This window comes from Canis lupus, chromosome 24 (genome assembly GCF_003254725.2).
Source record: "Canis lupus dingo isolate Sandy chromosome 24, ASM325472v2, whole genome shotgun sequence".
Classification (NCBI taxonomy): domain Eukaryota; kingdom Metazoa; phylum Chordata; class Mammalia; order Carnivora; family Canidae; genus Canis; species Canis lupus.
Window position 1 is genome coordinate 20,108,841 of NC_064266.1, and position 17,074 is coordinate 20,125,914.

General features: G+C 46.1%; 1 protein-coding gene across 3 annotated transcripts in view; it reads left to right on the forward strand.

Moving 5' to 3' along the window:
• ANGPT4 (angiopoietin 4) overlaps positions 1-16,491 on the forward strand; it is a 59,492-nt gene extending 43,001 nt beyond the window's left edge. For 2 of the 3 annotated variants that reach the window (XM_049100350.1, XM_025469588.3), the window contains one exon: positions 2,345-6,090. In XM_049100350.1, the coding sequence (XP_048956307.1) occupies positions 2,345-2,430 (86 nt within the window). In that variant the 3' untranslated portion in view covers positions 2,431-6,090. Of the gene's footprint in view, positions 1-2,344; positions 6,091-16,090 lie in introns of those variants that run through there. The other variant, XM_035705562.2, reaches the window with a different exon arrangement.
• Positions 16,492-17,074: the final 583 nt, after the last annotated feature.

Genomic DNA, 17,074 nt, shown 5'->3' on the forward strand with positions numbered 1-17,074 from the left:
AGGGGTAGGGTCAGTCCCATCCAAGTCCTGTGGACTAGCAGTTCCCAGGCACTATTTCCAGACTGGTGATCACTTGTCTTCCTTCCATCTCTCTGACTCCTATTTCCCATCTCCCCACCCCCAAGTCCTGGCTCCAGGCTCCAGCTCACCCCCAAGTTGCCCCCAACTATCAAGGATACAGCTGTGGCCTGTCCAGGGATGCCAGACTCTGGTTCGCTGTCCTGGCTGTGTCCCTGGAGCAGAGTCCCTGGCCCTCTCTGAGCCTGTGTTTCCCATCTGTGCACTAAGGACAGAGCAGCTGCTGGCTTCAAAAAGTCCCCTGACCATGATGCCAACCCACAGCAGCTATGGACAAGACCAGCAGCAGGACTCCAGGCGGCACAGGCCCTTGTGGGGGCATGGCTGGTGGCTTTGGCCCTGGCTGGATCTCTCCGGGTCGCTACTCATAGGAACTATCTTCTGGGATACCTGACTCTGCAGGTTCCTATGCAGAATCCTTGTTACCTCTCCCTACACTAGACCAGCCTTCTCCCCATTTTAGTGATGAAGAAATTAGAGCTCAGAGAGGGAAAGGGTTTCATCTAAGTTGGCACAGCTAATCATCACCTCCAGCACACATGCTGCCTCCCTCATCCCGGCCTCTCTGGGGCAATTTGGCACCAACTGCAAAAATACTGGAGTAGGGTCCCCTCCACTTATTTCAAGGATTGAAGGAAATTTCTGGAAAGCTCTCCAAGACCTGTCTGCCTTTACCGCTGGCACCTAATCACATTGTTCCTAAGATCTCTGCGTGTCCTCAGCAAAAGCAGTTTCCACACTGGGGGAAGAGCTCACTGTGCCTACCCCAAAACCATAGCCGAGGTAAAAGATGGCCCTTTGCAGGGAGTAGGGGAACAGCCAGCATCAGGATGGTTTGTCTTGCTGGCTGGGGGGATTTGACCCCATTTTCCAGATTTCCCTCCCCCTTGGTGTCTGTGAGAGCTTTCACCTCTCCCATTTAAAGATGCTTCAGAAAGCTAACAGCGTTGTAGCAGCATCTTTGGATGGGGCAGCGCTTCAGAGAATGGAGTCTGTCCAGGCCGTGTCCAGCATAAACGTGTTACTTTCTTGTGTTAGATTAATGTAGGGTCACGCAGTGGAGGTTCTCCTGTGTCCTGAGGTCACCGAAGTTCAATGGCCTTTAGCACTCAACACATTCCTTCCCTACCCCGTGAAGACTCTCAGACTCTCCCCGTCTGCACATTGGGGAGGCTGGGAGCTAGTGCACAGGGAAATCATGTGGATTCCATGTGATGGTGGACAGCCAAGCCTGGAACATTAGAATTCAGCCTGGAACATTAGAATTCAGAATGCATGTGAATGCACACATGCATTCATTCACACAGCAAGTAGATGTTGAGGATCTGCCTGGGTCAAGGCCAAGCTCGGTGACTGGGATGAAGCAAACAAGATAGTCCTGTGCTCAGAACTCAACAGGCTAGAGGGAGAGGCTGGCCCACACCAAATTTTTTTTAATTTATAAAGTTAAATTGACAAATTAATATATTGCAAATAAAGAAAACAACCAGGAGGCGGAGACAGATCACAGAGGGTCCAACATCAAGTGATCAAGGAAAGCCCTCTATTGAGGACTAGTACAGTGAGAAAGAGGCAGCCAAGGAAGAGTAGATTCCCTAGGGGGAACAGCAAGTGCAATGGCCCTGAGGTGATCATGAGGAACTACAAGGGGTCCAGTGTGACTAGAGAGCCACAGTGAGCAAGAGAGAGGGTGCTTGGATAGTGCCCCACCCAGCACCTACATCAGAGATCACTCCCCACCCCAATGCCTGCCAGGGACCGAATCCAGCCCCACCTTGCCTGAGTCATTGTGGAGCTGGGGCAAATTCTTGCCCCTCTCTAGACCTCAGTTTCCCTGTAAAATACTGGGAGAGTGATCATCTCTGTCCGAGAGTCATCCATATCCTGTTACTGGATAACTCTGAACTAAGGGCCTTATTGTGCCCACTGCCCTACACTGGGTGCCAGTGGGCAAGTCACATGGAGGAAGAGATAGTAAGGGTCTTGCCCTCAGGCTAAATGGGAAGTTTGAAGTGTGTCCTACACAGAGTCAACTAGGGGGACTAGGGTGGGAACACCGGACACTGACTGTATGCTTCCTTCATGCTAGTTTACACGTACCATCTCTGAATTCTAATGGGTTCTAGTATTACCCATTTTACAGAGGTGGAAACAGAGGCTCAGAGAAGTCAAGTGCCTTGCCACACAGTGACTTACGGTACAAGCTACACTTCTGGAGCAAAAAGACCCCCAAATCCAGTAGGTTAAATATGTTTCTTGCCCGTAGGTCTGGAGCTGAGCAGTCCATGGCTGGTGGACTGCCTCCCTCTCCAGCGTCGGCCACTACACCCAAAGGTGCCATATCCCATCTAGCAGGAAGAGAAACAGGACATCCAGCACTGCTTCCTCCCCAGCACGTTCCCTCGTTATCCCAAACTCACCTTTTGCTCAGAATATCCCAGCATTCTCCCTATAGGCTCCCTGTCCAGGTTTGCTCCCTCCTAGCCTACAGTCATGTCATTTCCCCTGCCTGAAATGTCCAGGGGCTCTCCAGTACCCTGTGCTCAGCCTGCAATCAGGGCTCCTCACCACCCAGCTCAAGTCTCTCTCTAGCTCCACCTCTGCTCTGCTCTTACACTGGAGTTCAGAGGCTTTGGGCCTGATGAATTCCTTCTGCAAAAAGGGTCCCAGTGGGCCATCCCCCAGTTGTCCTGGGGAAACTGTCCATTTCCACTGGACTTTCACATCCCTGTGGCATGGAACTCCGAGTATGCGGTAGCTACTCTGGAAGTAATACAGTGTAGTGGCTCAGTCCTCTGGTTCTGCAGAGAGCTGGACCCAAGTCCACTTCTGCGTCTCACAAGGATAATGTAAAAGCCTCCAAAATCCCGTGAGGGCTTAGCAAATTATAAGGCACCTAGGACAGAGCCTATACCTAGTAAGCTCTCTTTGATATTGTCTCCGATTATTTCTCTGTACCAGGCACCTCGTGAAGAACTTCCCTTATAATCTCCGTGGAAGCCCCACAACAACCTTATGGGATAGGTACTATTATCATCTCTCCCCTTTCCAAACGGGGAACTGACCCCCATAGAAGTGACGTCACTTGGCCAAAGTCACACCATAAGAATGTACAGAGGGGGTTCTGGATTCAAATCACCTGCTCCAGAGCATCCTTCACCTCGATATTATGTTCCCTGTGACCAAGTTTAAAGGAAAATAAATGAATACATAAGCAATTGCCAAGCTGAAGCTAGCCAGTGCTTGAAACTCACACAGGAAAATAAAAGCCCACTGTCCCTGCTTGATGCCTCTGGGGCAGGGACAGGACCTTCCTTCCTGCTTCTGACTTCCTGACTTCCCTGCCCTGGTTTCAGAACACTTGGCCACAGGCTCATCACCCCCAAATCTTTTCTGAGTAGGACTTAGCTTTTTTCCTTGTCAACCTCCTTGACCTTCCTCCTGTGGCCTGGGCAGGGGAGGGACAGGGACAGGCCACTTTAATCCGGGGAGATGAAACCTCCTAGCTGCTGGAGGCCTCTTCCTTCTGCCTTCACCTGCCTGTCGAGTGTCTGGGAGAGGCATCAGGACCACAGCCACCCAGGTCTGGCTGTGTCCACAAATCAGAAGACTGGACTGATCATTTCCCTCTCTGGACCCCACTCTCCTCATCCATAAAAAGGGAGTGAGCAATCCAGCTCTCCTTCTTTCACAAGGTTGCCATGAGACTCAAATAAGATGGTCCCTTCCTTCATCAAGTATTTCCTAACTACTATGTGCCAGCAACTGTGCCAGGCACTAAGGACATGGCCGTGAACAAGACAGATCAACACTTGCCCTTGGGTACTTATAGTCCAGGGTGGGTAGAAATAGACAGAAATTCGATACAAATTAACCAAGCAACCTAAACTACAATGAATATGAGAGGGTAATATATGGCGCTATTGGAGCAAGGACAGCATCCTTATAGGATGAGGATGAATTAGGTGAAGAGGAAAAACAGTGTTCCAGGCAGAGGTGACAGCACATCCAAAGGCCCTGGGGCTGGCCCAGGGGAAAGCTTCAGAGCATTCAGGAAGGGGAAGAAGCCACAGGTCTGGAAGGGGCGAAGTAGGCAGGCCCTTGTGGGCCAGATTGAGAAGAGGATGCAGAAGGTAATGATCTAAACAGCAGGAAGCCAGCGCCACAGTGAAGCCCAGAGCCTACAGGCTTCCCTGTCCTCCAGTGTGAGCACATAGCCTTGAACAAGTTGTTTCCCCTCTCAGAACTTGGGTTTAAACTCCCAGTGAAATCGAGGTCATGATACCTATCTTGCCAAGACATTTGAAGTTTAGAGAAAGCCTATCTACTGTACGTGAAAGACCTGTCCCGGCACAAAAGACCACTCTATAAATGATGTCCACTGTTATTCGCAGTGCAGCCTGTGGGATTTACAGGCTTTCCCATTATTCATTGAACATTTGTCATTCCTGAAGCTTGCTAGCAGACAAGTAGGGGTGGCCCCAAAGGTTTTGGGGAAGGTTTTAAACTGATAGAAGCCAAGCCATGCCTTTGTTCTTTCTTGTCATTTGAGAAAGGACCCTAGGGTTACACAGGAACCTAGTTTGAGAACAATAAACCAACAGAAGGGTAAAGGAGCATCTAACAAACCTGACATCTGTGTGATAGGCTCTGATGAGTATAACAGAAATCAAGGAGTAAAGAACATATTAGCCCCCAACTGGAAGTGACAACAGGAAAAGTGACTGTTGGAAAATGACAACAGGTAAATAGGGGTAAATTCATACGTGGAAGGGAATATTTACTGGGATAGGCACTAGGGCAGCTTTTAGGGTATGAGGACTGTTTGTTTCTTGACCCACGTGAGGGTCACCACACATGTTCAGTTTGTGAGAATTCACCAGGCTGTACCTTCATGTGTGCATTTTTGTCTATGTATGTTTCTCTATATGTACATAGGTAGGTCAGGAGGGGAGATTATATATGCACAAGTACAGTATAAACACAAAGTTATTTGGGGAGAAAATAAGAGTTTAGAGAAGAATTTGGCAATAGCTAACAAAATTACTTATGCATTTACCCTTTGACACAGTAATCTCCACTTCTAGGAATCTGTCCTAAATATACATAATATATGCACAAAGTTATTCATTCATTGCAGCTTCATTTGTATTAACAAAAGATGGGAATCAACCCAAATGAATAAACTATGGTACATAGTTTAGGTATTTCTGCATATCAAACTATACCATCTCGGTGGCAGAAAAACGACAGCCACGGATTTTATTTTGCTCACAAATTCTATAGATTAGGAATTCAGACAAGGCATTGCAGGGAGGGTGTGTCTCAATGCCATGACGGCTGGGCTTCAGCTGGAAGGCCCAGATGGATGGAGGTGGGATGAGGTTAAGGGAATGCTGGGAGATGTGGGAATGGAGTCATCTGGAGGCTTTGTTCCTATCACCTGGGCTGGGATGACTCCCAGGTGGAGCTTGGGGAGGACTGCTAACAGGAGCATCCACACTGGCCCTTTTGCCCATGGCTTCCTCATACCATGATGGCTGGATCTGAGAGGAAGCATTTTATCAGCAAACATTCCCAACAGGACCAGAAATCTGGTTTGTAGGGCTCAGTGCAAAATGAAAATGGGGAGCCCCTGGTTCAAACATTAGGAAAATGTACTTCTTCCTTTTCTTCTACAGTCTCTCTCTCAACTTGTCATGCTGTTTTCATTTACTGTTTTGTGTTGCTCTAAAGAATTGTTTTTTATTTAAATTATTTGCATAAATTTTTGCCATTCATCTTTATATTGTAAAATGACAGTTTGAATGCAGATGTGAGAGCATTTAACTCACATGTGGAATCACTGAAATTACAACATTGGGGACGGGTGCCTGGGCGGCTCAGTGGTTGAGTGTCTGCCTTCGGCTCAGCTCATGATCCCAGAGTCCTGGGATCGAGTTCTGCATCAGGCTCCCCTCGAGGACCCTGCTTCTCCCTCTGCCTATGTCTCTGCCTCTCTCTGTGTCTCTCATGAATAAATAAATAAAATCTTAAAAAAAAAAAAGAAATTACAACGTTGGTATTTCAGAGCTCATGTGCATGTATGGTATATTTCATTCTTACCAGGACTGTGGAAATGCTGCACCAAACCGAGGGATCACTTTTATTTCACTTCTTGATATGCTCACCTTCTACCAATATTCTTTACCCTCTGCTTATCATGAGTAAGGAAGGCTGAAGGGACAGGGAACTCGGGATGACCTGTCCTCCCCTTCCTTTCTGGGTCATCATTCTCAGTGCAGGTGGTTGGCCAGCCAATACAGGGAAGTAACATGGATAAGAAAGGATACGATCAAGTTCCTGGATTGTCTGTGTTTTCCTGGAATGCCAGTGCCTTTTTTCTGTGGCCAAAGGCACTTCTGGTTGAAATAGAAAGCACAGCCTCTTCGGGCTGTGCCCATAGTTACTCAATCATAGACTTCACACGCTTACCTTGACCCACTTGGAGAACTACCAAATGACCATGTGCTGTGAGCTTACTGGAATTCTATGCTCATGGGGCATTGTGAACACTATATCTGAGCAGTGGACACTCTTAGTGCATGTTCCGCTCACACGCATGATCCATTGTCCCACTGGACTACACTTTCAATACATGAGCTCAAAGAGAAAATTAAGAATTCTAAGATGTGACAGCAGAGCATTAAAACAATTAAAAATTTTTAATTTTTAATTAAAAAGAAATTACAACGTTAGTATTTCAGAGCTCATGTGCATGTATGGTATATTTCATTCTTACCAGGACTGCTGAGCCCTGCTGAGCCCTGGGACCCTACATACAAGGTCAGTGTGTTATGGAAGCCACATAGCAGGCATTGCAGACCCATATTCAAAAAAAGTGCAGGGAACTAGTGTACATATACCCTCTTGCATAGACACTCGCTCCATTGTCCCATCAGACTTCACTTACAAAACACAAGTGCAGAGATATACTCATTAGGAATTTCAAGACTGCAGAGGAGCATGAAAACAAGTGAATGGCCCTTCTGAACACAGGGCACTATGCCGCTAAATAGGTCATACGACCACGAAGTCCGTCCTGGTTCCTAAGCCAAATGAACAGAAGATACATGGCCTTTTATGACCTAGATGCTAAATCACATTTTAAAAGCATCACTTCCACCTATTCTACTGGCCAAAGCACTCAGATGAGCCCCAGCCCAGATCTGGGGAGTAGGATGTCCTAGATCCCACCTCTCAATGGGAAGAGTATCAAGGAATATACAACCTTTTAACTACACACACACACACACCCTACATTGGGTGGTAATGTGCCCATAAAAAGTCACACTTCTCAGACTTCTTTGATATTAAAGTAAGACATATGACTGAGGGATACCTGAGTGGCTCAGGGGTTTAAGCATCTGCCTTTGGCTCAGCGTGTGATCCTGAAGTCCCAGGATCGAGTCCCACATCGGGCTCTCTACACGGAGCCTGCCTCTCCCTCTGCCTGTGTCTCTGCCTCTCTTTCTCTGTGTGTGTGTGTCTCTCATGAATAAATAAATAAATAAAATCTTTTAAAAAAAAGACATGTGACTGGTATCTGGGCAATTATATGTAAGAAGAGATGTCAAGTCAGGAAAATAAGAAAGCTGACTTACTGGAGGTGGACCCTTGCCCTCCCTCTTTTCTTTTACCTGAGGTGCAGGTGTGATGGCTGGCACACCAGCAGCCTGGACCATGAGGTGAGCTGATAGACTAAAGCCACAAACTGGGCCAGAGGCAGAATGATGGAAGGAGCATGGAAACTTTGCAGAGCTGCCTCACCAGCCCTGTGAGAAACAGATTTTTATCTTCTTTAAGCTAGTGCTGTTTGGGGCTTAAAATCTTAAGCAATACACATTTTTTTTCCCAGACAATGTGGGAAGATGTGAGATCTCAAGAAAGGCACCCAGAATGCTGCCTGGTGCTAACTCCATTGTGATTCTTCTACAAGAAATGATTTTTAGAGAATGAATTTGTTTGTAATGACCATTCTGGCCTTGCATCTTGGCTGATGGGATCTTCTCAAATAAAATCAGGTTATTCGCATGCTCAAAATCCTTCCATGGCTGCCCATGGCCACTAGACTCCAGAGTAAAGAAGAAAACTGAGCAGAGAGGTGAGGAGCATCTGACACCTTGCTACCTTTCTGGCCTCATCTCCCGTGTTGCTTAATGCTGTTGGCATTTTGCTTTCCAAGATGAGCCTGCCTGTGCATGAGGACAAGAGAAATGCAGGGTCTGGAGATGATGTCGGTGTCTTGAACCAGCCCCCCCGCCCCCACCACCGCAGAAGCCAGCATCACTGCAGACTTTTCAGCTCCTTGAACCAATGGAAGGTCTGGTTTTGCTCAAGCAATTCTGAGTTGGGTTTCTGTTACCTACAGAGTAAAGAAACCCAAATGGCACAAGAGCCCAGCTGTGAAGGGTTTCAGAAGTCAGCAGAGGATGTCAGGTGTCTGTTGTGGTCCTCCCCGGGCTTCACAACTAAGTCATGCTGTGGTGACCTGCCCTGAACAACTGTTCTCATCTTTTCTGAGATGAGAAATCACAAACAGGGGCATCTGGGTGGCTCAGTCAGTTAAGTGTCAACTCTTGGTTTCATCCCAGGTCATGATCTCAGGGTCATAAGATCAAGCCCTGAGTCAGGCTCAATGCTCAGCAGGGAGTCTGCTTGGGGTTTTCTCTCTCCCTTTCCCTCTGCCCCTCTGTCCCTCCCTACACTCGCCCACTCTCTCTCTCTCCCCCCCCCATATAAATAAATAAATCTCTTTTAAAAATCACAAATAAGAACTTCCAGAGCCCCTGCTATGAGACACATCGTCCTCTAACTCACCACTATGTGGAAACATTTATGGGTGATGCACATGCTTATTACTTTGACCATGGGGGTGGTTTCATAGGTGCACACATATGGTAAAACTTAACAAATGAATCACTTCAAGTATGTGCAGTTTATCACATGTCAATTTAACTTCAATAAAGCTGTTTAAAAGAACAAAAGTTACCGAATTAGACATTAGAGACAAGATACAGCTTTGTCTTCATGCCCAAAGTTCCTCATAGTGTCCACCAGACATGGAGGCTACTACCATTTAGAATTGAGAAAACACAATATTTCATTTAGTCCTCACAGCCCAGCATGTAATTGTCCCTGTTCTTTAAAGATTTTCTTTCTTTATTTGAGGGGGGAGCAGAGGGAGAGGGACAATCAGACTCCTTGCTGAGTGCAGAGCCTGATGTGGGGCTTGATCTCAGGACCCCAAGATCATGACCAGAAGTGAAACCAGAGTCACATGCTTAACTAATTGAGCCACCCAGGTGCCCTGGTCTCTGTTCTTTATATTTATTTATTTATTTTGGATTTTATTTATTTATTCATGAGAGACACAGAGAGAGAGAGGCACAGACACAGGCAGAGGGAGAAGCAGCCCCCATGCAGAGAGCCTGACATGGGACTTGATACCAAGTCTCCAGGATCACATCCTGGGCTGAAGGCAGCGCTAAACCACTGAACCACCTGGGCTGACCTCCCTGTTCTTTAAATGAGAAAATGAGATAAAATGACTTGCTGTAATTTTTCCATTCTCTCCTGATGCCTTATAAAACACCTCACAGAACTGTAATAACTGATCCAATGTGGCAGAGGTATGAGAATTAGCAAATAATGACCACAAATAGTCCATGTGGCATATAAGTACTATTTTTACTGATGTCAGTTAAGCTTGAGGAAGAAAAGAACTAACCAAAGTTGCTATCAAAGGGATGCTTCTGGGCAACCCCTGTCCCAGGGGTCATGGAGTAGGAGGAGCCTTCAGTTCTCTGACCGGGATGGCCCACATTCAAAGGCCTTTCTGAGGACTCACTGCCTTCAGGCTACGGACCCCAGCACCCCTGTGTGGGTGGCAGGTTTTACTAGGTTCCTGTGATGCTATGGTTTATAATAAGAAACATATAGATTTGGTCTTCATCTCCATTTCTGGCACACAGTTCCTAAATGCTTGGAATTTCCTGAACAATAAGAGCCATGAGAGTATCTTCTGTTATATTTGGTCAGTTGTCATTGGTTCCTGAAAATGCTCTCCAGCCCTGATGGTAAAGGAATTTCTCTTTACTCACCTGTTTGTTAATGAGGTGACTCTCTCGGAAAGCACCAAGGCTGGGAGCTGGTTGCCAAGGGAACCAAAGCAGACCCGACTTTCAGGCCCCACCTCCAAGCAGTGGGCAGTGGTGGGAGCTGGGGGTGGAATCCTTGGCCAATAGCCAATGATTTCATCAATCGTGCTTATGTAATGAAGCCTCTATGAAAAGCTCAAAGGGGGTGGCCCGGGGGTGGCCCGGCTCAAAGGGGGTGGCTCAAAGGGGGTGGCTCAAAGGGGGTGGCTCAGCGGTTTAGCGCCGCCTTCAGCCCAGAGCGTGATCATGGAGACAGAAGACAGGAGATGGAGTCCCATATCAGGCTCCCTGCATGGAGCCTGCTTGTGTGTCTGCCTCTCTCTGTGTCTCCCATGAATAAGTAAATAAGATATTAAAAAAAAAAAAAGGACAGGGTTTGGAGAGCTGCGGGGTTGGTGAACACATGGAGGAGCAGGTTGTGTGGCACACCCCAGGGAACATGGAGGTCCGCGCCCATCCCACATACTCTGGCATCTTTTCCAGGTTCCTGACTTGTACCCTTTTAGAACACACAGGTAATGTAGTAAGTAAACAGTTTCCCTGAGTTCTGTGAGCTGCTCTAGCCAATTAGTCAAACCTGAAGAGGGAGCCTTGGGAACCTCTGTTTTATAGCCGGTTTTCAGAAGCATGTCGAGCTTGAAGCAAGTGAAAGAAGAGTGGTCCTGTGTGTCAGAATGGACTTCAGTTGTGGGACACCCAGCTGGTGTCGCAGAAGCTCTTGATGCCTGGAAAACCCTCAGAAGTTCTTGATGCCTGGAAAACCCGCACGTCTGGGCTCAGAAGGGAAGTGGTGTTGCAGTGCAGTGCTGAGAGCCCAGGGGCCTCACACGAGTGTGGCTTTCCTTTCCAGCTCCCCACAGCACCCCCACCCAGGCAGCCTGGCACCGGGACCATGGTCTCAGGTATTCTTGACTCCCAAGTGCCTGGGGGAAGTTCTCACTGTGAGACCTGCATCCTCTTTCCTCCAGATTCTCCATCCCCCAAGCTGTCCCAGGTCACAAGAGTAGCTTCATCCCAGAGGCCAAGACCTGGAGCTATGCTGGCCCTCCTACCCCATCCACTTCACCTACTGCCCACCTCCCTCCAGCCCGGCCCCTGAACCCTCCCCAGCCCAGTGTTTCAGCCTTGAGGTCCCAAAGAATATGAGGACGCAGTTACTCAATGTGACCCCAGAAGTCACACAGTTGGCCCAGAATGGTCAAGAATTTGTGCTTCTCTTTTCCATGCATTCATTGCACACACCCACACATAGAAATGGAGATCCATAAATCCATGTGTCTGACACCTGCCTCGGGATAATCACATGCATATGCATAATACCGAGGACAAGCCCACAGCAGCCCATAGGCTGTCAAAAGAGCTGGAGGACTTAATAATGCACAACCACAAGGGCACCTGGGTGGCTCAGTCCATTAAATGTTTGCCTTCAGCTCAGTTCATGATCCCAGGATCCCAGGATCTGCTCAGCAAAGAGCCTGCTTCTCTCTCTTCCTCTGCTGTTCCCCCCTACTGTGCTCTCTTTCTCTCTCTCTCTTCCTGTCAGATAAATAAATAAAATATTTTTTAAAAATAATGCACAACCACTCTATATCTATGTGACCATGGGCAAGCGACACACCTTCTCTGTGCCTCATGTCCTCTCCATTAACAAGCTTGTAATAAGACCTGCCTGTGGGGCCATTGGAGGAGTGAATCAATGCACAGGGCTCTTCGTGTGTGTCTTGTCGTGGATCCCTTTGGCATCTAGTGAAATCATGAAGCCCTTCTCAGAATGCTGTTTTCAACTGCTTGAAAAAAAAATACATTGGATTATGAAGGAAACAAATTATATTAATTAAAAACATGATCCTCAAAATACTTCTAAAGAACACAGTTGTACTACAGTCCTAGACATGCTTTTTTGTGAACATATAACTAATAAGCTCTAGCAGTCTCAAGATCTCACAAGTACTCTAGTTGCAAAGTAATGATGAGTACTAACCATATTTTCAGATATCCATAATCACTATGTAGGATATGAAAGTAGCTATGATTTCTAATGGTGGCCAAGTCCCAGGCACTGCTGACACTACTATGGCTTGTGTCTCATGTTCATAATTGAAGGAATTGCTGAATTTAATTACAGGTGAATGAAGATGAATCCCATTCATAGGCCCCAGTATGACCTCAAGTTAAGAATCCTTGGATTAAGGGGCGCCTAGGTGGCTCAAGCGGTTGAGCATCTGTCTGCAGCTCAGGGCGTGATCCTGCGTCCTGGCATGGAGTCCTGCATCAGGCTCCCTTCAGGGAGTCTCTTCTCCCTCTGCCTATGTCTCTGTCTCTCTCTCTGTGTCTCTCATGAATAAATATATAAAATCTTAAAAAAAAGACATATAAAGTGCTTAGAACAGCACCTAGTAGATAGCAAGTGCTTGATAAATATTATCATTACTATATCTTATTAGCAATATAATCCATTTGTGTATATATTTTTTAAAGATTTTATTGAGGGGATCCCTGGGTGGCTCAGTGGTTTGGCGCCTGTCTTTGGTCCAGGGTGTGATCCTGGAGTCCTGGGATCGAGTCCCGCATCGGGCTCCCAGCATGGAGCCTGCTTCTCCCTCTGCCTGTGTCTCTGCCTCTCTCTCTCTCTCTCTCTCTCTCTCTCTCTCTCTCTCTATATATATATATATATATATATATATATATATATATAATGAATAAATAAAATCTTTAAAAAGTAATAAAATAAAAATTAAAAAAATAAAGATTTTATTTATTTATTCATGAGAGACACACAGAGAGAGGCAGAGACACAGGCACAGGGCGGAAAAGCAGGCCCCATGCAGGAAGCCCGATGCGGGACTTGATCCCGGGACCTCAGGATCACGCTCTGAGCCAAAGCAGACACTCAACAACTGAGCCACTCAGGCATCCCAATTTGTGCATATTTAGTACTGAAACTGAGATTTAGATATTGTTAGTAGAATATGTAAATAGGAAAGGAAAAACTTCTGGGATGAGAGAAGTACTTAAAGATACAGCCCAATTTGAGCAAGAATGAGCTTCTGGCTCCAACTTGAATAATATCTGGAGATCTTTAGGGAGCAGGAATCTCCCAGACCTACCAGCATTAACTTCAATTGAGAAAGAGAGAGCAGCCCCGACATCTGGCTTGGATGTGATCAGCTGAGCCTGATCCTCACGGGCACCAGCTGATGTCTTGTTGAATAGAAACAAGAAACAGAAACAGACAAGGTATTCTGTGCCCGATGAACCAAGACAAAAAGCCAGACCACTCTGTAATCATGTCTGAACAAAGACAAAACTTGACCATCTCCAGGCCACCAAAATGACAGCACAGGCCCCTACCCTGGCAAATACAGTGACTGCGGCCCCTATAGGACTCACTCAGAGCCTTAGCCCTACTCGAGTCTGGCTTCTCACCAGGAGAAGGTTGATTGGGAGCCCAACTGTGGAACTACTACTCCCACTTCCTGAAAGCACGTAACCTCAAGAGAAACTGACTTCCTTAAACTCTCCTCAAGATTGCCTAACGCAAGCCCAGATCCTCCAAGAAGCCTTTTCTTTTTTTGTTGTTTTTAAGATTTTATTTATTTATTCATAAAAAACATAGAGAGAGGCAGAGACATAGGCAGAGGGAGAAGCAGGCTCCCTGAGACGGAGCCCCATGTGGGACTCGATCCAAGACCCTGGGATCACGACCTGAGCCAAAGGCGGATGCTCAACCACTGAGCCACCCAGGTGCCCCTTAGAAGCCTTTTCCTACACGCTCTTCCTTAGACACCTCAGAGCTCCCCACAGTGTGCATTCTCTCTTGCTGCAATGAGTCGTCGGCCCAACTTGCCTGACTCCCAGGGCGCTCCCAGTGGTGGTCAGCTGGTGGACATGGACAGAGAAACACTTGTTTGTGTATACTCATAAAATGGGCTCTCGGCTCCTTATGCTTATAGTTCTCAAAGAACTGGGGGTAGCTAGCTGGCTCAGTTGGTAGAAAGTATGACTCTTCATCTCAATGTTGAGTTCTAGCCCCACATTGGGTGTGGAGCATACTTAAAGAAAAGAAAAAATCTGAACACAGTTCTCAAACAGCTAAAATTTGGGACAAAACTACAAATTAAATACTAACACACTACAAAAATACTTATTATTGTCATTATTAATCCATCCAAACAATTATATGTACTAATCCTGTCTCACTCATTCATATTTCACCATCTCCCATGAAATCAATTCTGTGTCCATATAGGGTCAGGTTCAACATCATGTAACAGAAAACTCAAAAGCCATAGACTTACAAAAGAAAGTGGTTTCTGTAAGTCCTCCATTATGCATGGGACTTTAACTAACAAAGGATTTGCTCATGACTCCGTGGGTTGGCAGTCTGGACCAGGCTCAGTGGAAACAGCTTGTGTCCATCTCCCATTTGCAATCAGCTGTGGTGAAAGGCCTCCCTCCTGTGGCTGCTTGCTGGCTATAGGCAAGGGGAGTGGAGGTAATTGGGCCACATACCCTCTCATCTTCTAAGGCTGGCCGGGTTGCCCCCATGGTAGTCTCAGAGTCCCGAGTCCCTGGAGCAGTAAGCCCTCATGCGCAAGGCCTTTTCAAGCTTTGACCTTTTCTCATTGACCAAAGCAAGTCACAAGGCTCAGCCCGGATTCCAGGGACTCAGATATTGATGAGGGAAGCTGCAAAATCACATTGCAAGAGGGGTGAGTATACAGGAATGGGAGGTATTCGAGATCACTACTGTAAAATACCTACCTCAGTTTGTTTTCCTCTCATGTCAAAAACTCTGGGGAGCCAACTGGAAAAAACCTCAATGACCAAAGTTGGAACAATTTGAGCGAAAACATAAAGTTGTTTTGAGTTATAACCCAAAGAATAAAGTAAATATCTCTGAGTCCATTCTGAAGCATGGATATATTCAGATATGATATTTATTGTATCAAATAAATGATTGAGTAAATTAGTAGATAGATGGATAGATGATAGATAGATAGATAGATAGATAGATAGATAGATGATAGATAGATAAAATAAATCTCTTGTGCAGAAAAATTCCAAGTAATTTATGTAAGATACTCCACCCTTAAGAAAGAGAAAAAAAAACTCCCCACGCCTTAGTGTGGGCTGCACATAGTGACCTGATTCCAAAGAGCACTGCATGGAAAGAAAGAAAAAAGAGTGACTTTACAGTAGAGAATCTGACAGTGATCAAAGTTCAGGTTCATACTAATAAGTCATGATGGCAGTATCTACCTTTGAGAGGATGTGAGAATAGCCACTTTATCTCTGAGGTCTTCCTCCCCAAACACATTCTTCTGGTCTAATCGTCAGAAAATCTTCAGACAAACCAGGCACAACATACCTGACCATTTCTCCTCAAAACTGTCTAGGTCATCAGAAACAAAAACAAAAAACCTGAGAAACTGTCATAGCCAAGAAAAGCCTAAGAAAAGATGACAACTAAATATAATGTGGTATCTTAGATAAGATCCTAAAACAGAAATAAAGGACATTTAGGAAAACCTGAGGAAATCTGAATGAAGTATGGAATTTTTTTTAGTTAATAATATGTAACAGTATTGGTTTTAATTGGTACCATACCAGTATAAGATGCTAATAATAGAGGAAACTGGATGTGGGCTACATAGAAACTCTGTGCTATCTTTGCAATAATTGTGTGAATCAAAAGCTATTGTAAAAAAATTAAAAGTGTATTAAAAAAGAAGTCTGAAAGACAAATCCAGGCCAGGACTGATGCAGTCTCTATGGTCTACGGTATGATTAACATCTCCCATTCTCTCTAGTTTCGCGTTGCTTCATTCTTACCTTGTGGCTTCATCCTCAAGATCAATTCTGGATCCAAAACGGCTGCTGGGGCTCCAGCCATAATGCCTGAGTCCCATGTAGGAAGAAGGAGAAAGAAGGGCGAGTCGGCTTTCTACCAGCTGCATCAGTGTCTTCCAAGGATATTTCCCAGAAACCTCACCTAACAACTTCGAACCATTGCCCATCAGTAGCTGCAAGAGAGGTTGAGAATGTAGTCTTCTCGGGGATCCCTGGGTGGCGCAGCGGTTTGGCGCCTGCCTTTGGCCCAGGGCGCGATCCTGGAGACCCGGGATCGAATCCCACGTCGGGCTTCCGGTGCATGGAGCCTGCTTCTCCCTCTGCCTGTGTCTCTGCCTCTCTCTCTCTCTCTCACTGTGTGCCTATCATAAATAAAAATAAAATAAAAAAAGAGAATGTAGTCTTCTAACTGTATACATTGCAACTGAAATAAAATCAGGGTTTGGTCAACAAAGAAAAAGGAGAGAAGGGAATTCCATAGGAAACTGGCAGCCTTTCAGGTGCTCTTAGAATTCCATTTAGGGATGAGGAAAAAAATGAACTTTACAGAAATCGAGGGACTTGCCCATAGTGTGAGGACCAGGCAAGGATTTGCCCCCAGAAGTCATATCTCTTAAGCCCACGGCCTTAACTATGGAGGCACTGATGCTGCCACAGCGTCAGTGTAACAACATTAATTCAGCAATAAGGATGATGTTGCTTTGCTAAACCTGAATTGCCACTTGCAGTGTGAATGTGGGACACTCAGCCATGCTGCCATTTCTGTGGGTTCGTCACATGCTACTGCCCAACTCCATGTGCCAATGACATTATTCTCCCACTACCTGGCTCTATTTCACCCACAGTGAAAATTCCTTCCCACCCTCTACCTCTGCATCATCTGGCCTTCACTTAGCAGGAATTCATCTTTACATATCAAAGCCATCTCTGCCCTCTTCTCACCC